The following is a 21814-nucleotide window of genomic DNA, read 5'->3' on the forward strand; positions in this document are numbered from 1 at the left end:
TAGAGGTTTCTTTCTTTCTCACATTCAGAGAGTCTAGACATGTTCAATCCAGGGCTTGTATGCGGGTTCAAGTGTCAGAGATCCAGGTCCCATTTTAGTCCACAATAGCTGCTGAAGCTCTTGCCATTAAATTCACATTCCAGGGAGCAAGGAGAATGAGATGATGAGGACGGACATGCCCCCTCCTTTTAAGGACACTTCCTAGAAGTTGCCCATACGTCCTTACGTCTCATTGGTTAGAACCTAGTCACATGCCACACCTAACTCCAAGGGGGGCTGGGCATTTTATTCCAGGTGGCCATGTACCCGGCTAAAAATTGAGGGTTCTATCCTAGAGAACACTATGGGGCAGTTCTACTCTGTCACATAGGGTCTCTATGAGTCAAAAATTAATTTGACAACACCTAAAAACAACAATTACTTGAGGAAGATGATGAGAATGGATATTGGAGAAAATAATGTTTTCAAGGTGAAGCCCAACAAATGGGACTTTTGTGGTGGAGTTCCACAGAAATTTCCACTGTCATTTCTGGGTTTGCATGAAGAAATTCAAGATAGTATTTCTAGCGAAGATAATGGAAAATTCAGACATGGACTAGAGTTTGCAGATTCTAAGTTGTCAAGGATTTCACTTTACTTGGATCCACAATCAATGCCCACGGAAGCAGTGGTCAAGAAATCAAACGACGCATTGCATTGGGCAAATCTGCTACAAAAGGCCTCTTTAAAGTGTTAAAAAGCAAAGATGTTACCTTGAGGATTAAGGTGCGCCTGACCCAAGCCATGGTGTTTTCAATCACCTCATATGCATGCAAAAGCTGGACAATGAATAAGCAAGACCGAAGAAAAATTGATGCATTTGAATTATGGTGTTGGCAAAGAATATTGAATACACCCTGGACTGCCAGAAGAACAAATAAATCTGTCTTGGAAGAAGTACAGCCAGAATGCTCCTTAGAAATGAGGATGGCAAGACTACATCTCACGTACTTTGGACATGTTATCAGGAGGGACCAGTCCCTGGAGAAGGACATCATACTCGGTAAAGTAGAGGGTGAGCAAAAGAGAGGAAGACCCTTATGAGATGGACTGACGTAGTGGCTACAACAATGGGCTCAAGCATAACAACAATCATGAGGATGGCACAGGACCGGGGAGTGTTTCATTGTGTTGTACACAGTGTCACCGTGAGTAGGAACTGACTTGACAGCACCTAACAACTGTTCAGTAAGAAAAGTTTACTTGTTTGTGTGCGTATGAAGACAATAAAAAATGTTCAAAGGCCCTAGCATACCATGAGCTAAAACATTTGTATCAGTTTCCTAGGGCTGCCGTAACAAGTTACCACAAACTGAGTGACTTAAAACAACAGAAATTTATTCTCTCACACTTCTGGAGGCCAGACATTCGAAATCATTGTGTCAGCAGGGTCACGCTCCCTCTGAAGGCTCTAGGGGAGGATCACTGCTTGCCTCTTCCAGCCTCTGGTGACTCCAGGCTTCCTCGGCCTGTGCCAGCATAACTCCAGTCTCTGCCTCTGTCTTCACAAGGCTTCCCTCCCTTGCCCCTCCCCCCACCTCTTTATGTCTCAAATCTCCCTCTCCTTTCTCTTTTAAAGACACCAGTCATTGGATGTAGGGCCCACCCTAAATCCCAGATGATCTTATCCCAAGATCTTAACTTAATTACATAATTACATCTCAAAGACCCTAGTCCCAGATAAGGTCACATTCATGAGTACCAGGGATTTGGGGGGGATACTATTCAACCCACTACAGTATTCATCCAAAACTCAATGCCAGGTACATCTAACATGTACAAATTGCTCAATATTCAAAGTATAAAAAAAGTAATGTCTCTTGATCTTTTTAAACCGAATCAACTTTAGCTGCAAATTCCCATTTGCCAAGTTTACAAGAAGTTCAAATCATTTTTCTTGGCTTACTCTCCTTCCTTGGGTTGTGCTAAGGTTTTAACATAGATTTTTGAATTTTCAGTTCTAACACCATTCTCTTCAGGGAAGATATGGCAATTGCCAAGGGGTAGCCCAGAGGACACACCATGAAATATCCTGGTGCTCAGAATGGTTAGAGATCCAGAGTTCCCTCAAAAGGGGGATGCTCAGAGCCAGCAAAAGATTATTGTGTGAACAAAAGCAGGTAACAGTCATATATAGTAATACTTACTCATTCATTTATTCATTTATATGACTATATATAGGAGAGACAGTGTAGGGTAATGGTTCTTCTGGCAGTCCATGGTATAGTCAATATTCTTTGCCAACACTATAATTCAAATGCATCAATTCTTCTTAGGTCTTCCTTATTCATTGTCCAGCTTTCACATGCATGTAAGACGATTGAAAACACCATAGCTTGGGTCAGGTGCACGATAGTCCTAACACAATAATATGTTCAAAAAATTAAAATAAAAGTATAGCTATCCTGGAACCAAACTACAGTTACTAATGTGTGACTTTATGCAACTTACTTAAACTCTCTGTGCCATGGTTTTCTCATCAGTAAAATAGGGATAATAATAATATCTACCTCATCAAGTTGTTGTAAGACTAAATGAGTATATACATATAAAGCATTTAAAATGGTGATTGGCACATAGTTAGCACTCATTAAATATAAGCATATTTTATAATAAGGCCATACTGTCTTATGACACATTTGCAATACAGAAATAAATGTATTTCTGCATGTACCAGGGTAAGTTATTGAAATCTTGATGTAGCAGAAAATGGAAAAAATCTCATTATGTTGATCATTTTCTGCTATTTTGAGAAATGACTTATGCATTAGGGAAAAAGAACAAAACCTGTTGCCATCAAGTCAATTCTGATTCACAGCAACCCTATAGGAAAGAGTAGAACTGCCCCATAGGGTTTCCGAGGAATAGGTGGTGGATTCAAACTGCTGACCTTTTGTTTAGCAGCTGAGCTCTTAACCACTGTACTACTAGGGCTCCAATTCATTAGGAAAAGTATTTCTGAAAACTAAGCCTGGGCTTGAAAGCTGGTTCTATCACTTATTTGCAGTGTGACCTTGAGAAAGTAGTTTTAACCTCTCTAAACCCATTTTCCTCATCTGGAAAATGGGGATCATAACAGAAATAATGTGAGAATCCATGTAAAGCATGTAGGATAGTGCTAGACACAAAGCAAGCACTCAAAAAAATGCTAGCTGCTCTCGTTATTATCATTTTTATTATCATCACTAGCAGGAAAGGCTATGGAATCTACAGCTGTTGGAGTCTAAGAGTGTAGGACACAGGTCCCATTCTGAAGTAGGGGAAAAACACCTGGAGTCCAAGGGCTAAGCAAAGATCAGCTGTCAGTAGGTTCAATCGACAAAACCACAGAAAGGAATGCCTCCCACCAGTCTTCATGTGTGAGTCAGTTCATGTTACTGTCAGGACAAAAAAAAAAAAGGAACAAAGGGCTGGAAAGAGGCTTGTGAGATATCCAAGCACCAAAAACAACGAACAAACATCCTAAAATGTCTATGGGGCTTTCTTGCCTCAGGGATGCATAAGAACTGGTATCTTTTCCCTCAACACAGTTTCTTCAGTTCATCCAGATTTCTGAGCTAGAGGCTTCTGTACATGACGTACCTAACAAGTCTGACACAAGTGTTTTTATCCAGAGAGAGGGTAAAATTGAAGGGCCTAGAACCTCCCCTATAATGCATTTGGATCTATCACCTGTTCCCTGGAGATCGATGTTGAAAAACACAATGGGTACTTCTCAGCCTGGACCATCACAGTGTCCCCAGGGCTCAGTTCTGAACATAGCTTCTTTCTTAAGGTCTCACTAATCCTTACTAGTTTTCTCTGCACATCTAGAAGACATCCTCCCTGACGTCTGTCTCTCTGGTAGGCCTCTACTCTAGTAACCACTTGCTTGCAGGACTCTTTCATGTGTTTTAGTAGATGGCCATTTTCAGAATTTTACCGGCTTTGAAAAAACTTCCAATGAAAGAAAAAGTAAGAAGAATCGGCTTTTGTGCTTTTTTCCCTGTTATTTAGGATGCCATAAAACAGAATTCATTCCTATGCCCTGAAAAAAAACTTGAGCAAGGAAACATTGAGGAGGCATTTGAAAAAGTTGATCAAATTGTTGAAGGTAAGCTACTCAGGATATTTAATAGAATATTTGCCTAATTCTATTGAAGCAAACATTAAGAGCGTGTTATTTCACCCTCAGAAAGACCATCCTCTAAAGTCTTAGCACTTTGCTAAATTTCTGTTATGCCTCTTCCTCTAAAATCGTGGGGTGGGGGTGGGGAGGCAGGTAGGTGGTAGGAAGCAACAGAGTAAACAGAAGAAAAATTTCTAAGATTTTGTTTAGTTAAGAACAGACTAAGGAATGGAAGCTAGCTCTTGTTATCAGAACTATAATCTCTGAAACAAATCCTTAGTTGCCACAGAACAAATACCTGGTCTATCAGTTCTTTGGCCAGGACAAGTCCAGGCCAGCCAGTATGTGTCTTACTTGCTTCTGAATTCTCCAAAATGGCGACTCCCAACCAGCACCCACCCTCAGGAGTTTCCCTGTGCTTGTGCTTGACAGGGGAGGTGCATGTTGGAGGACAGGAACATTTTTACATGGAAACACAAAGAGTGCTTGTTATTCCAAAGGCAGAGGACAAAGAACTGGACATTTATGTGTCAACACAGGATCCAGCCCATGTGCAGGTGAGGTCCAGGGTCATCCCCACCTCCTCAACTTCCTACCTCCATCATGGCAGTTGATTCCCACAGCCTCAGGGTAGGCAACCCATTTTACCTGCAGAAACTTCGGATTCAAGTATTAGATGTCAGTAAAGCAGCTAAGATTCCAGAATTTTTTTTTTCCTGGTCTTATCAAGTAAATAAAAGAACAGCCACAGTAACTTTAGGTTGAAAACAACATTTATTTGCATCGTACTTAAATAAACTCTGTGATTGGATGACAATACTAAATTATTTTTGTACTCAATTTTTCTCTAAAATACTCATGACAGATACTCTTGGAGTAAACACATCACTTTATAGCACATTTTAATTTCCCCAGTCACAAAATGCTCTAGGTTTTAGCTGCTTACATATCTTTTCCTTTACCCCCTTGGGACCTTGGGTCTGGGCATTTGACTAAGAATCCAGCTTCTTACAGGAATCCAGGACACTCTGACAATTTCCCTTCTGCTGAAAGGGCTGTTTTGTGGAGATTAAGGATGCAAGACAGATTCAGACAATCCCATTTTTTTTTTTAACCAACAGTAGATATGAATGAATTCTGCTGTGATGTTGTGTTTCAGGAAGCATAAAGCTTCTTTGCCATTTTGCTCTTGTGAAACCTTCCCATGATCTCCCTTTTACAGTAAACAGTGTCCTCCACTCTAAGCATCCCCATCAACAGGATCACCTGTCACGTAAAACGAGTTGGTGGGGGTTTTGGAGGGAAAGTGGGAAGACCGGCTGTACTTGGGGCTATTGCAGCTGTGGGTGCTGTAAAGTAAGTGTTTTGGGGGATAGGGGAGGGTGTAAAATGGCACAGGCCTGAAGGCAAATCAGTGGCTTGAGAGTCGCGTGGTTGCTGTCACAACTAGCTGTGTGTCCTTGGGCGACTCAGCCTCCTGTCTCTTTTTCTTTAGCTATAAAATGTAGATAATAATACCTAACCTCCCACTCTCCAAGAGTTATTGCAAAAGTTTGAAAAGGCTAATATGCTATAAAAAGGAAAAGTGTAACTATTACTCAAATATTACTGCTCCATCCCTGAGCTTCAGGGGAAAGTGATCAGTTTGGAGGTGGGGCAAGTCATCTTGTCCAAGTGCAGTGCCCAGAAGGAGGCTGTTGTTGTTGATTGCCCTGGAGTCGGCTCTGACTTATGGTGACCCCACGTACAACAGAACAAAACTTTGCCTGGTCCTGCACCATCTTCACAATTGTTGGTATGCTCAAGTCCATTGCTGTGGCCACTGTGTTGTTGTTGTTGTTTTTGGATCAGTCAATATAAAATTAGTTATGTATTTTTTTATTGTACTTTAGATGAAGGTTTACAGAACAAATTAGTTTCTCATTAAACAATTAATACACGTATTGTTTTGTGACTTTGGTTGCAAAACAACCAACCCCATGAAATGTCAACATTCTCCCTTTCTCGACCTTGGGTTCCCCATTACCAGCTTTCCTATCCCTTCCGGTCTTCTCGTCCTTGCCCCTGGGCTATCATGCCCATTTAGTCTCGTTTTGTTTTATAGGCCTGTCTAATCTTTGGCTGGCGGGTGAACCTTAGGAGTGACTTCATTACTGAGTGAGAAGGATGTCAAGGGGCTATACTCTCAGGGTTTCTCCAGCCTCTGTCAGACCGTTAAGTCTGGTCTTTTTTGTGAGTTAGAATTTTGTTCTACATTTTTCTCTAGCTCTGTCCAGGACTATTTACTGTGATCCCTGTCAGAGCAGTTGGTGATGGTAGCCAGGCACCATCTAGTTGTACTGGAGTCAATCTGGTGTGGCCACTGTGTATTTTGAGTGCCTTCCAACATAGGGGGCTCATCAGACAATATTCTCTTGTGATCCATAGAGTTTTCACTGCCTCATTTTCAGAAGTAGATCTCCAGGCCTGTCTTCCTAGTCTGTCTTAGTCTGGAAGCTCCGCTGAAACCTGTTCACCATGGGTAACCTTGCTAGTATTTGAAATACTAGTGGCATAGCTTCCAGCATCATAGCAACATGCAAACCATCCCAGTGCAACAAACTGACAGGTGGTAGAAACAGGAGCCTACCCCCCACTTTTCCTTCCTACCCTCAGCCCCAAGACAGGGTGGGGTAAAAAAAGAAAGGTTTTCCATCCTCTGCCTTCCTTCACCTGGGAAGGGCTGGCTCTTCAAGTTCTGCTTAATGGAAGGATGACTCATCCTTGGAGGCCTCCCTGGCTACCCTGAACCAGGAGGCTTGCTCCTTTGCTGTTCATGCCTCAGCACTCATGTTTAGTTGGTGCTGGCTTTTCTGTTACTTATTCATTTTCTGTGACTGTTTCTTTGGTAATTTGTCAGAGCCCCAATCAGCCTGCAAAGTTTACTAGTCCTGCTTCCTTTGACAAATGTGTAGTTCAGAGTTGGGCCCCGAAGCACAAAGATATGTGTTTCAGTCTGCAAAGAAAGGTGACAAAAAGCAGGATCTCAATACCATCTCCTGTTCTTTACATAATGAGCCCCTCCTTACTCACACCCACTTGGGATCCATCAAGGGATAATCCACTGATCATTTTATTCCCGCCAGGTTTTGTGCCTTTGTTGTTATCAGGTGCTATCGAGTCAGTTCCAACTCATATCACCCCATGTGACAGAGTAGGATTGCCCCATAGGGTTTTCTTGGCTGTAATGTTTATGTAAACAGATTGCCAGGTCCTTCTCCCACAGAGCCACTGGATGGGTTCAAACCGCCCACCTTTCAGTTAGCAGCCAGGCGCTTAACTGTTTGCACTACAGTTAAGGCTCCTTTTGTATCTTTAAGACTTTTCAAACATGACTGCAATTAGAATCATCTAGGAAGCACTTAGATCCCAATACCCAGCTGCCCTCCTACTTATTGAGGTATCAGTCTATTTTCAAACTTCCCTGGTGATTCCACTGTACAACCAAGTGTGAGAACTGGCACCTTAAGATACAGTCCCACCTGCGCACAACTGCTGTGCATTTAGTGATCCCTAGAGTAATGGTCAAAAACCTCCCTGCTGATAAGAGTCACCTGAAACCATAGAAATTCCTGCTTCCCCATCCCAGACCCACTGAAACAGAATCACCTGGAGAGAGACCTGGAACCCATACATTTAACCGGTGCTTCTCCTTACTAAGGAAGCCGTGTGCTAGAACGGAGGCCTGTGGCTCAGTGGTTAAGAACTAGGCTGCTAATCAAAATGTTGGTGGTTTGAATCCACCAGCCACTCCTTGGAAACCCTATGGGACGGTTCTATTCTGCCGTGTAGGGTTACTATGAGTCGGAACTGACTCGATGGTAGTGGGTTTGGTTTTTTGATTTGTACTAGAACAGTGGTTTTCAATGTGAGCCTGAAGACACCTGCATCAGAATCACTGTGGATGCTTGAAAAAAATGCAGATTCTAGGTTTCCACCCCAATATATTGAATCAGAATTTTAGTACTAAGGCCCAGGAATCTGCATTTTCACCCTTGCTCCAGATGATTCTTTTGCACTCCGAAGTCTGGCAACCTCTACCCTAGAGATACAGAACGGCCAAGGCTCGCCACCAACGTGGCCAATATAGTAACATTCATGGGTGAAAACGAGGATGATAACCGGATAGCCTATCACGAGTGTTTGGCCTTGTTTTTCTAGTTGTGTTGTTAAGTCTGTATTTATCTGCTTACACTCCTCCTTTGTAGCCAGTGGTGGAGATATGCAAAATGGCTGACCCAGCTGAAGGTCAAATTTGAAACCATAAGAACACAAGTCAACTGACACGTGACATTAATCTCATTAGCTAGATCTCTGCCATTGAGTTATGGCCACAGAGACAATAGTAATTTAGACATACCTTAATTCCGATCATCACCTAGTACATTGTATGATCTCAATAAATATATATGGGATGGATGGATGAGTGGGTAGATGGATGGATGGATAGATGGATGCATGCATGGATGGATGCATGGATGGGTAAATGAATGGTTGAATAAATGGGTGGGAGGGTGGATTTTGGATTGATGGGTGGGTGGGTGAGTAGATGAATGGATGGATAGGTGGTTAAATGAGAGGATGGATAAATAGGGGGAGTGAATAGGTAGGTGGATAGACGGATGGATGGGATGGAGAGGCTGGCTAACTAAGATGCATTTTCTTTAGAACTGGTCTCCCCGTTCGTCTTGTTCTTGATCGTGAAGATGATATGTTAATAACTGGGGGAAGGCACCCATTATTTGGAAAATATAAAGTGAGTATTAAAGATGAAATTATTAAAATGCCTTATTTTATCTGAGTGATTTTGTTCTTTTCTATTATTTCAATTTTGCTAAATTCTAAAAATAAACAATAGTCTTAAAATCCAAACTATTACACGAGAATGCTCTGCCTTTGAATTCTCAGGTCATTTTATGAGGGACTTTTAATAAATCTAGAGTATAATTAATAAGAAGTGTAATGATAAAAATACAATTTCAGGTAATGATAGAACACTACGTAAAGAAATAAGTGAGAGAAAGACCTGGCCATCTGCTCCCATAAAGATTACAGCCTAGGAAACCCTATGGGGGAGTTCTACTCTGTCCTGTAGGGTCACTATGAGTCAGAATAACTCAGCAGCACCCAACAACAACAAAGAAATAAGAGTTTACATCAGCGCTTCCTCAAAGACAAAAACACTGAAAGAAGATACAAATATTGTTATAGCAAAACTTCTTGATATAAAAATACTATTTTGCAATAGAAATGTTTAGAAGATAATTGACCATTTTAGCTGCAAAATCAGGTTTTACAAGTGTTTCTACCAAATGGTTATGAAAAATGTCACAAACGTTCTTTGCAGAGGGGAAAAAAGAATATGCTAATTAATGAAGTAACTTAAAAGGTTTTCAAACCACATTCAGTGCATTTTTTGTGCAATTATAGTATAAACGCTGTTTAAAAAAAATACTTATTGGGATCTAGTTGACAACAATACAGTAAAATCTACAAAAGCCGGAAACTGTGTCAGACAGAAACCTGTCAGAGAAGGCAAAGGCAAATATTTTCCACTAATAGAGAGCGATAGAAAAGTGGTAAGACTGCACCTTGTCAAAGGGGGAAAGCTTGCAAAGCCCGGAAAAACAAGGCAGTCCTGTCAAGTTCCGACTCTGATAAGTTTCGTCCTACTATACTTTTCAAATTTGTGATTGAGCTGTTAGGATGCAATGCAATGTTTCCATACCAAACATGTTTTATTTGGGAATTACTTATAGCATACACAAAGCTAGATTTTCTATCTGATTTTGTTTTTGCCTTAGATTAATCAATTATTATATTGCCTATATTACTAAGGAGTCCTGGTGGCCAGGTAGTTTAAGAACTCAGCTGCTAATCAAAAGGTCAACAGTTTACATTCACCAGTGCTCCTTGGAAGTACTATAGGGTCTCTGAGTTGGAATCGACTTAACGGCAACAGGTTTGGTTTTGGTTTATATTACTAAGGTCTTTGCTTTCCATATCACAGCGCAGTTTTATTTCTTCCATTGATGTTAGTAATTTTTATAATTAGAGAGGAAGGGAAGGACGTTGTCCATTGAACTTTTTATTTGCTTTCAAATGCGGAGTAATTTATACTCATAGTGAGCAATGTACAGACACAGCGCTGGCATTGTGGCAGTTGGTGTTGTTATGGTGGTTGTTGAGTCCTTTGATTTGTGGCCTGGATTTATAAATCAGGCTTTCTGTCACAGCTGAGACACTGTTTCAAAACTAGTACTTATTAAGAAGATTCTAGACTCTTGATATTTGGTAACTATAATAATATCAAACACAATAAAAAAGAGGGAAACTGTCAGACTTTTTGAAAAATCCAAATTTTATTTTAAAATAAATGTAATTTCACTTCCAAATAAATATAATAATAGAGACATAATTTCACTTCCAAATAAATATAATAATAAATATCCTCATTCAAACCTTGCTAACAAAGTTTTGCTTGGTTATTCAGACCCCATTGTAAATTAACACAACAGATGTTTATTGTGAACAGGTTCTTCAAAATTCTTAAAAAGTTTATATTAAATAGTTTAAGAATTCTCTCTAATTTATAGTACTATTTTGCTTAGTAAAATCTTTCTTCATGAAAAGTTCAAGGTAAACTTGACCCTTTCACTTGTCAAAATTACTGTAAATTCTGATTTTGTGGATTTTCCTACATTTCTTAACTGCTCTGTGATTTATTATCCAACATTTTCCTTGGAGTCAATGATAATAACCATATAATTATATGATTTCTTCAGATGTATTCATCCCTGCTATCAGAAAGACAAAGGGACGCGGAGCAATCCTTTTTGGTAGAACTATAATAGAAAACAAAAAACCAAACCAGTTGCTGTCAAGCCAATTCCAGCTCATGTATATAAGAGTAGAACTGTGCTCCATCAGGTTTTCAATGGCTGATTTCTTGGAAGTCGATTGTCAGGACTCTCTGGGTGGACTCAAACCTTCAGCCTTTCATTTAGCAGCCAAGTGCTTAACCGTTCGTTTATGCCACCCAGGAATGCCTAGAACTACAAAAGTGAGTAGGAATTTTTCTCTTCAATCTGGACTGTACAGATAAAATGGTGTGGATGGGCAGGAGAAGGGTGGCAACTTCAGAAAAATGAAAACTGCCTGAAATGATTCCAAAATAGCGACAACAGCACTAGCTCACATAGGTGTGTCCCATAGCCATTTTCAATGGCTTCAGCTTCACCACCTCAGTAGAATGAGAGCAGTCACTCACGTGTGTCCATTCCCAGAGCTCTGCGTCAGAGGCTTTTTCCCAGCAAGATACTCTGTGACTCATTCCATTGCACTCTGGAGTTCCAGAGACTTTTCCCTAAGGGAGAAAACCACAGACTAAATTAGAAGGAAAGCCCGTAAAAAAATGAAGGCGAATCTTCCAAACTTAAGGAAGAAGAGAGTGGCAATCATATGCCCGGAGACAAGCAAGGGCTGGAGAATTCCGTACTGACTGTACAGCAGGGAAATTATCTATTGAAAGGAAAGTGCTCACAAAATTCAGGTTAGAAGAGGTCTCTGTCAGTCAAGCACTGAAAAGCAAGCCAGGCATGGTACACCACAGAGCAGGCAGGGAACAGTCTGTTGTCAGTCCTGCACTGGGCTGTGGCTCACACTTGGCACATAATCATAAACATTTCAGTAAAATATCTGTCATTTGGTAACAGGTGGGCTTCATGAACAGTGGGCGAATCAAAGCTCTGGACATTGAGTGCTACATTAACGGAGGATGCGTGCTGGATGCCTCGGAGCTGGTATGTGCCTCAGAAACCAGCACGCCCTTCTTGTGAATAGAACGTAAAACGTCTAGATTAGTCTTTAAGGAGCATGTTCCTTCAAGCAGTAAACAAATTCCACAGGCAGTTCCATTCTGTACTTGACTTTCAGGGAAAAGAAAAAAAGTGTCGTCTAATATATGTGAACATCTCCTTTTACTTTAGGTAACAGAATTTCTTATATTAAAGCTGGAAAATGCATATAAAATCCGCAACCTCAGGTTCCGGGGCCGAGCATGCATGACCAGTTTACCATCCAATACAGCCTTCCGTGGATTCGGCTTCCCACAGGGAGCCCTGGTAACAGAATCTTGCATCACAGCTGTGGCAGCCAGATGTGGCCTTCTGCCAGAAAAGGTGAGGTTGTAACCAGGTTCATAACCAAGGTTCTGAAGAATCAAACAAGGTGGGGGACCCAGTATCTTGACCCAAGGAAACACACTGGAAGAACCACACAAATTAACCCCAACTCAGAAGTCAAAATAAATTGTTATCTAGAAGAATGCACTTTCCCCATCTTACTCCCTCCTTTCTTAAGCAAAAAAAAAAAAAAAAGTTGTCATGGAGTTGACTCTGACTCATGGTGACTCCATGTGTGTCAGAGTAGAAATGTGCTCCATAGAGTTTTCAATGGATGATTTTTTTGGAAGTAGATAGCCAGGCCTTTCTTCCCAGGCACCTCTGGGTGGACTCGAACCTCCAACCTTTTGGTTAGCAACCAAGCGCTAACCATTTGCACCACTCAGGGATGCCTCCTTAAGTGAACATTTCTCTTTTCCTTTTATTTATTAAAAAAAAAAATAACAATTACTTTTTAAAAATTCAAACAGTACTGAAGTAATTGAAGTTAAAAGTGAAAGCCCCAGTAACAGTCAGAATTCCTCAGAGAAACAGAATCATTTGGGGATCTCTATCTATCCTCACAACTGGACCAATAAGCAGCATCATGATAAATGGAGAGAAGATTGAAGTTGTCAAGGATTTCACTTTACTTGGATCCACAATCAATGCCCATGGAAGCAACGGTCAAGAAATCAAACAACGAATTGCGCTGGGTAAATCTGCTGCAAAAAACCTTTTTAAAGTGTTGAAAAGCAAAGATGTCTCTTTGAGGACTAAGGTGTGCCTGATATGCATGCAAAAGCTGGACAATGAATAAAGAAGACAGAAGAATTGATGCCTTTGAATTATAATGCTGGTGAAGAAGATTGACTATACCATGGACTGCCAGAAGAGCGAACAAGTCTGTCTTGGAAGACGTACAGCCAGAGTGCTCCTCGGAGGTGAGGATGGAGAGACTTCATCTCACCTACTCTGGACGTGTTATCAGGAGGGACCAGTCCCTGGAGAAGGACATCATGCTTGGTAAAGTGGAGGGTCAGTGAAAAAGAGGAAGACCCTTGACACAGTGGCTGCAACAATGGGCTCAAACATAGCAACAATTGTGAGGATGGTGCAGGACAGGGCAGTGTTTCATTCTGTTGCACATAGGGTTGCTATGAGTTGGAATTGACTCGACAGCACCTAACAACAAGAACGATCTACATTCTTTTTCATGACTGAATAGTATTATGTAATACTAATGTATTGTAATTTATTTAACCACTCCATTATTAATACATATTCAAGCTGTGACCCATTTTTGACTATTAAAATAATGCTGCAATAAACATCAGCAGCCTCTTTCTGATCTAGCACAACATACATCCTGTGTACCTTCTAGGAGATATTGCACAAGACAATATTTTTGGAGGGTATTCTTTCGGCATAAATCTTCAGTTATGACAATAAATTCCCTGAGTATAGACATGAGCTGTCTACCAGCTCTGCTTCATTCCCTGAACCTTGTGGGAAAAGAAGAAAAATCTGCCTCCATCCAAGGCCCCTCTATCCCACTGTCCCTCACAGACAAGCTACTATCCACTACCCTCCACTGCCAGTGGGGAGGGACCCTGATTGGCACATTGAAGAAGAGATGAGAAATAACCCTCATTATTTTTGCAAAAGCACATGCTGTTCCAAAAAAAAAAAAAAGAACCAGACACTGCTTTCCCCCCTCCAAAGTCCGTGCTTTAGTGGGGAGTCTTTTCCGATCTCTATTTTGAGATCAGTTTCTGTCTTACCATATCTATTGACTCGATCTCTCACCCATTTCAGATTAGAGAGAAAAACATGTACAGAACAATTGATAAAACCATCTACAAACAAGCGTTCAGCCCTGAGACTCTGATCAGATGTTGGAAGGAATGTCTGGACAAGTCTTCCTTTCACAGCAGGAGGCAAGTGGAAGAGTTCAATAAGAAGAATTACTGGAAGAAGAAAGGCATTGCTGTTATCCCCATGAAGTTTTCAGTCGGCTTTGCTGCAACAAGTTACCATCAGGTAAGATTCAATTTTTCTCTGTTACTGGGAAACTATCCATGGTGAGTAACCCTCATGTCAGAGACAATCCTGGCCCAATCAGCTTGTGTCACCTTTGGGAGGGTGTGACATTTCCAGGGCAGTAAGCCCCTCCCCCTAGCACTTGAGAGAAAGGTACTGACCCCTCCTGAGCAGCCCCCCATCTGCAAACACTTTTAATGTAGTGCAGTGGAAAACGGTCTCAAAGGCAGAAAATAGCATCAGCAAGCATGAGGCCTGAGCAGCATAACTGTCGAGGTGGAGCATCGGTCCACACGGACTCACCACTATTCAAGAGGGGAACAGGTGCTCACAAGGCCCATGGTGCTGTGCTTTCTGAGCCCAGGGCTCTCATGGCTTGGATAGGATTGGGGCCTCTCCTGGCCTGTTCCCCAGACTCCCACAGCATCCCTTAGTGCACGTGCTAAGTTTTTGGCAGAGAAGCCGTTCCATTTTGTCCAAACCAGCGGGCAGTTTCAAGCCACCTTTTCCAGGAACCTATGTCACTTCTGGTGGGTCCAGAAACCCTCCCAGGTAAATTTGCTACTTAGAGGTGAGTCATTCACAGGCCCAGAAGGGAGAAGGAAGGGCAGCATAAGATGAGTCCATTAAATAGAAAGGCCTGGCACAGGAGAGCCTTCCCAGCAATCCCAATGAGTCACATACAGGAAAGCTGTTTAGAAAACTGGGAGAGGTTGTTGCCTTCCCATTACTGTCCATCAAAAGCAGAAAAATCAGGAACTGGGAAGATCTTACATGCCTTAGCACTCCCTTGTGTGGACACCATTGAAAGCATTCTTCCACTTGCACTCCGCTACTGGCAGCCAATAGACACATACACACACACACACACACACACACACACACACACACACCCCAAAAGCTGCCCTGCCAAAGGAAATCTTCCTTAGGGAATAAAGCAGTTGCCCTAAAATCCCTAATCAACTGGAGACAGGCAGACCTGAGAAATCCTTGGCCCTGCTACATGCTAGCTGTGTGACATTAAGCAAGTTATTTAACCTCTCTGGGCCTCAGCTCAATTATAAAATGAGGACAACAATGACTCTCTCAGGACTGATGAGGGTAAATGAGATAGCGTATATAAAGCACTTGGCAGGATTCCTGGCACACTCTGGACGTTATCCAGGGCAGCCCTAAGCCCTCCCCAGGAGCTCTCAGACACAGGTACTCTCAGGGCTATCACTATTCTGGTGGGCAGAATAAGATTCCCTTGTCTTCTGGGCCACATTCCTGTTTGAGTCCAGTGTAACTATTCTATAAAGAGGTGTAATAAGGTTAACTGTCATGTCCACACTCCTGGACTTAATCAATGGCTGGGGCATAAGAGACCCCAGATAGCCGCCCCTCATCTGTACGGCCGCCCCTTATCAAAACCACAACCCACTCTCTGCCATCTCTCTCATTCATGTCCACGGCAGCCAACCTCTCATCTCACCCCAAACGGCATCTGTTATGGATTGAATTTTGTCACCCAAAAAAATATATGTTGAAGTACTAACCCCGGTACTGTAAATATGACCCAGTTTTGAAACAGGTAATTTCTTTTGTTATGTTAATGAGGTCATATCAGAGTAGGGTGGCTCCTAAACCTAATCACTTCTGAGTTATAAAAAGAATAGACTAGACACAGAGACATACACGGGAGAAGAAGACAGACGACCGGGACAGATGCCAGGAACACCAAGGACTGCTAGCAGCTACTAGAAGCTAAAGTTGACAAAGAAGGATTTCCCCTAGGGCCACTCCCTGAATTCGGACTTCTAGTCTCCTAAACTGAGAGAAAATAAGTTTCTGTTCTTTAAAGCCTCACACTTGTGGTATTTCTGTTATGGCAGCACTGGGTACCTAAGACCCAAAATCAAACCCACTGCCATCGAGTCAATTCCGACACATAGCAACCCTATAGGGCAGAGTAGAACTGTACCATAGCATTTTCAAGGCTATAAATCTTTACAGAAGCAGACCGCCACATCTTTCTCCCACAGAGCAGCTGGTGAGTTCGAACCACCAACTTTTAGTTGGCAGCCGAGCACTTTAACACTACGCCACCAGGGCTACTTGTACCTAAGACAGCATATTTAAAATAAGCAATGACTTTAAGTCTCCATTTGAAAGGCCTCCATTTTCCCACAGAGTTCTAAATTGATGTACCTAAGAATTACCTGGCTAGGAGTTGAAGCTGTTACTCCAGGTCAGCTGATGACTCACAAACCAGCTGGAACACCTACCTTTAAACTGGGTGTCAGAAGCACTGTCCTCAGAGGGTGTCAAAAGGCCCACCATCAGTAAATACTATTACTAGTACTTACAAGCCCTGATGCTCCCAGAGTTCCTCCAAGCCATCCCTAGGCCTCCAGGCATCCCCGACAAACCAGACTAAAGTCTTAATTATTCCTCCTCCTCCTGGAAGGAAAAACGCCACTTTTCCATTCATTCCATTTAACAGACATTTATTTAGTGTCTCTGTGGTTCAGATCTGCTCTGAGTTCCTTACAGGACAAACAGATGAATAGGACCAGGTGTCCTTCCACGGTGAGACTCTCAGAGAAGAGCTGGTAGTTGCTATGCAAGATGAAGTGCAGAGAAGGGGCGATTGATCCTTCCTAGGTGGAAGGAAGTTTTCACAGAATGAGATGATGAGGTCTGAAGACTGGGAAGACCGGTAAAGAACAGGAGGAGGAGCAAGCCAGGAAGGGAGAACAGCATAAGCAAGAGCAAAGTTCAGGAAGGAGCGGCAGTGAGGCTGGACTCAGAGGCAAAGCCGCAAGTGGCAGGGATGAACTGGACAAGTAGGCAGAGGCCACATCCCAAAAACCAGTTGCCGTGGAGTCAACTCTGACTCATTGAGACCCCATCTGTGTCAGAGTAGAATCATGCTCCATCGGGTTTTCAGTGGCTGATTTTTCAGTAGTAGATCTCCAGGTCTTTCTTCTGAAGCATCTCTGGATGCACTCGAACCTCCAATCTTTCCAGTGCCTTAATCGTTTGCACCACCCAGGGCCTCCCCAAGTCCCAAAGGGCCTCATCGATTATAATAAGGAGCCAGGCTTTCCCTTAAGCAATGAGGAGTTTCTACCCAATGGTGAGCCCTTCTCCCCTTCATGATTTCATTCAAATGTCACTCCGGAAACCCTTCCCTGAGCTCCACAGAAGTTAAAGCTGTCCTCCCAGCTCTCCCAGAGCCCTTATGCCACATCCATTATCTCACTAACCATTCTGCACTACAGACTTGATTTCCAGCCTGTCTCCCCACCACATCGTGAGCTACCTGAGGAAGGACCACATCTTATTCATCTTTATATGCCCATCTAAGCACAGATTTGGCATAATACTTTAAAATGTTGAATTAACTAGTTTAGCGGTCAGCCAAAAGACTTAAGCAAGGGAAAGACTTTCAAAGAGTTGGAACCAATACTTACAACTCCAGAGGGATGCAAAGGGGCTCCTACTAAAAGCAGCTTCCTAGGTAGGAATGTTCTTTACAGGTGACTTCTGCACAACACAGAACTATGCTTCAGAATCCCACCAGGAGAGCTTGCCTGTCTGATCCCTGCATAAGACTGGTGTTTCACTACCTCATTTTGTATATTGAACCTCACTAAATGCCTCCTTGCACTGAGCTGTGCATTCTGGGTTGTTTGTTTTACTAGGCAGCTGCACTCGTTCACATCTACACAGATGGGTCCGTGTTGGTCACACATGGAGGGAATGAACTGGGACAAGGTATTCACACCAAAATGTTACAGGTAAAATAAATCAATTGAATTCAATCACTAATCTCACTATACATGGTTGGCATGATTGACGTTTGGGGCTCATCTTTTCGGGTAAATGACAACTGTGCTCAAACCTAGGATCCTGACTATTTAGTTGAAAAGCCTCTTATATGTCAAATAGAATAGCTGAGGTGGCAGACATCCCATACCTGTGCAAATACTCTTGGAGCTTGGCCACAGTTTATGGATGAAGTTTGTTAGTAAAAACTCCACTAATGAGCGCATGGAGCCCTGTGGTAAGTCCCCATACAGGCCTAACTGGATAGGGTTGTTAATGTTTTATTTTGACAAGTAAGGACGAATACTTCATCACTGTCACCATTTACTGATTTTTAAAGGATTTTAACATGAAAAAAGTAGGAAGAATACAATCTCAGAGGAAAAAATAATGCATTAAATTGAATAAATTTAACTTAATAACAAATTTACTAGGTTGTCATAGGACATATCTGTTGCTTTTGACCCTCCATCCCCTTAGCTCCTTTAGAACACTACACCTCTCACATCCCATATAGTTCTGAAGGAGTCCTCAATTCCAGACCTGTTAGTCCCATCCTCTTTACCTCCATACCTGCCACAGATATAGGCATAGAACCCATGTCTGGCCAATCATGGTTCCCAAACCCCCCTGGCTGCAGGAATCGGTCCAGGAAGAAGACACATGACTCAGGCAAGGCCAATCAAATCCTTTCCTGGGGCTGATATGTAGATGCTGGGAGAAAGAAACTATCTTTCCTCGGAGGTTGTTTAGCTGAGATGTTGTAGGCCAGGGGTCACAGAGGCCAATTCTCCTGTGTCATGGACAAACTAGTCTACTGTTGGAAATAACATGACCAGCACAGAGAGAAAAGAAAATGAGAGGCTATACAGCCCATAGATACAGACAAAACTGATGCTAGCTCCACCTCTTCTTCCCAGTTATATGAACCAATAAATTCCCTCACCATCACCAAGAACTGATAAAACTGTCCTCTTTTTTGTCATTTTGCATCTTTCTGGGGAAACTTAATCATTGAATAGTATCAGTCTGAAGACTGATATTTGGAAACAGGAAAGGTACATACCAGCAGATATCATGAGAAGGATTAAAAAAAAAAAAAGTTTATTTTTTTTCCTTCCTCCCCTCCATTTCATGTCTTTCCCTTTCATTTCTTTTTGCTCATGTACCCTAATTTCCATATGTGTCTGCTGAGAACCTTGAAGGAAAAAAACAGAGAAAACTGAACAGCAAACACTAGCAAAATACATGCAAGTAGGAACAAATACAGGAAAAGGGGGGGAAGCTCAAGCTCAGGTGGGAGTGAGGGCAAGAAAGACAGGTTGTCAGGATCTCTCGAGGTTCATATGATACTGGGTATCATTAGATTTTGGACCAAATACAGAATCAATCAATCTAAGACACTCTCTCTCTCTCTTTTTCTCTTTTGTCCCCTACCACTGTCACCAAGTCTAAAAGTCTCAACTTGGCCTACCCCCCCACCCCTTACACACGTAAAACTTCAGAAATAGGATATCCTTAACATCCCAAGTACACTATTCGAATTTGAAAGGAAGAACCAGTATGGAATATTACCAAGAAAACATTAAAAGAATCAGAATGAGGCCCTGCTAAAAAGTGGTTTGATATTTATAAAACATTATTTTAGACTTTAGAGAAGACCAAGGACAAAAAAAAATACATTTTTTTTCATTATTAAGAAAAATAATGACTCATTTCTTCATAGCAGTCCTTGCTAGACTTGAAAATATTTACTTTTCTCATAGGTGGCCAGTCGTGAATTAAAAATACCCATGTCTTATATGCACGTCTGTGAAACCAGTACAGAAACAGTGCCTAATACAATCGCTACAGCAGCCTCCGTCGGTTCAGATGTCAATGGTAAAGCTGTGCAGGTGATTCCTCTTGCCTATCTTTCCCTTGTGTACTTTTTCCACATCTCTAGTTTTCCATAGCTGAGTACAGGCACAAGTGGTTGGCTTCAGGGCAGTCATCCATGTCATTAAGCATATACACTGATGTTGTTGTTAATTGCCATCGAGTTGATTTCACTCATGGCAACCCCATGTGTACAGGATACCCAAAATATCCAGAGAGCCTTTTAGTTAAATTAGGTACATAATAAAGAATTTGGTCTTTGTCCCTAGTTCCTGGGAGGTAACCTCTAAACCCTTGGAATTTCCAAGTGATGGAAGTCTCTTTGTTATTCCTCTTTATTATTCTACACCTGATAAATTATGCTAATGAGGTAACTCACAACAGGGTCCCTCCATAATTTATGCTAATGAGATTACTCAGGACGTGGTGGGGGGCTGTCTACACTAGAAAGACCAACCATGTGATTAGAGGGTTCGAGCTTTGAGCCACATGCTATCAGCCTGACCTCTAGAGAGAAGAGAGGGAGGTCCTTGTCATCAATCTTTCCCTGGTTAAGGAGCTTCTCAGCACAAGGACCCCGAGTCCAAAGGACGCACTCTGCTCACAATGTTGCTTTCTTGGTAGTATGAGGTCCCCCTGTCTCTTTCCTCACTTCTCTCATTTATATCTCAAAAGAGTTTGGCTTAAGACACAACTTAATCTTGTAGATTGAGTTCTGCCCCATTAACATAACTGCCTCTAATCCCACCTTATTAACATCATAGAGATACATTTTACAACACATAGGAAAATCACATCAGATGACAAAATGGTGGACAATCACAAAATACTGGGAATCATGGACTAGCCTATTTGACACACAAATTTGGGGGGGGACACAATTCAATCTATGACAAAGAGGATATAGAATATATAATTAATTGCCTCCATGAACAACTGCCTCCTTTGCCACGAGACCAGAAGAACTGGATGGTGCCTGGCTACCATTACTGAACATTTTGATCAATCACATGGTCAGTGATTCAGTCAATCATGCCTACGTAATGAAACCCCAATAAAAACTCTGGACACCAAAGCTCAAGTAAGCTTCCCTGGTTGGCAATACTTTGCAAGTTGTCACACATTATGGAGCCACGAGGGTAACAAATCCTGAGGACAAGGAAGTTTCACATTTGTGACCCTCCCAGACCTTGCCCTATGCATCTCTCCCTTTGTCTGGTTCTGATATGTTTTCTTTTGCTATAGTAAAATTATAATAGTAAATGTAACACCCTCCTGAGTTCTAAGAGTCATCCTAATGAATTATCAAACCTGAGGGAGTAGTGGGAACCCTTGAATTTGTAGCCAGCTGATCAGAAGTGAGGGTGGGCTGGGGATCCCCCAGCTTGCAGCTGGTGTCCGAAGTGAGGACAGTCTTATAGAGGACTGTGCTCTTAACCTGTGAAGTCTGGCCTAACTCTATGTAGTTGCTGTCAGAAGTCATTGCAGTAGGCTACACTGAGGTGACAAATAGATCCAGAATATGATGGCTCAAACATAACAGAGGCCTCTTTCTTGAATACATAACAGTCCAGAGGGAGTGTTCAGCCATTTGAAAACCCAGACAGATGGCGGTTCCCCATGTTCAACATGTGGCTTTCAAGGTTGCCCTGAGCATCGTCATTCCAGTTAGCATGGAGGAGCGTGTGGAAGACTCTGGGCCAGACTTGGAAGTGATGCAAGTCACCCCTCG

The 21814-nt window shown here is 42.1% G+C and overlaps 1 protein-coding gene across 1 annotated transcript in view; it reads left to right on the forward strand.

The window, feature by feature from the left end:
• The window catches only part of LOC101341581 (aldehyde oxidase 2-like), a 212386-nt gene that overhangs the window by 173433 nt on the left and 17139 nt on the right, over positions 1 to 21814 (forward strand). The window contains 9 exon segments of the mRNA XM_023732911.1: positions 4036 to 4132; positions 4580 to 4704; positions 5370 to 5503; positions 8855 to 8942; positions 11902 to 11988; positions 12175 to 12366; positions 14167 to 14391; positions 18081 to 18176; positions 19971 to 20099. Coding sequence (XP_023588679.1) covers positions 4036 to 4132; positions 4580 to 4704; positions 5370 to 5503; positions 8855 to 8942; positions 11902 to 11988; positions 12175 to 12366; positions 14167 to 14391; positions 18081 to 18176; positions 19971 to 20099 — 1173 coding nt within the window.

Source organism: Trichechus manatus, unplaced genomic scaffold, assembly GCF_000243295.1.
Source record: "Trichechus manatus latirostris isolate Lorelei unplaced genomic scaffold, TriManLat1.0 scaffold00056, whole genome shotgun sequence".
NCBI lineage: Eukaryota > Metazoa > Chordata > Mammalia > Sirenia > Trichechidae > Trichechus > Trichechus manatus.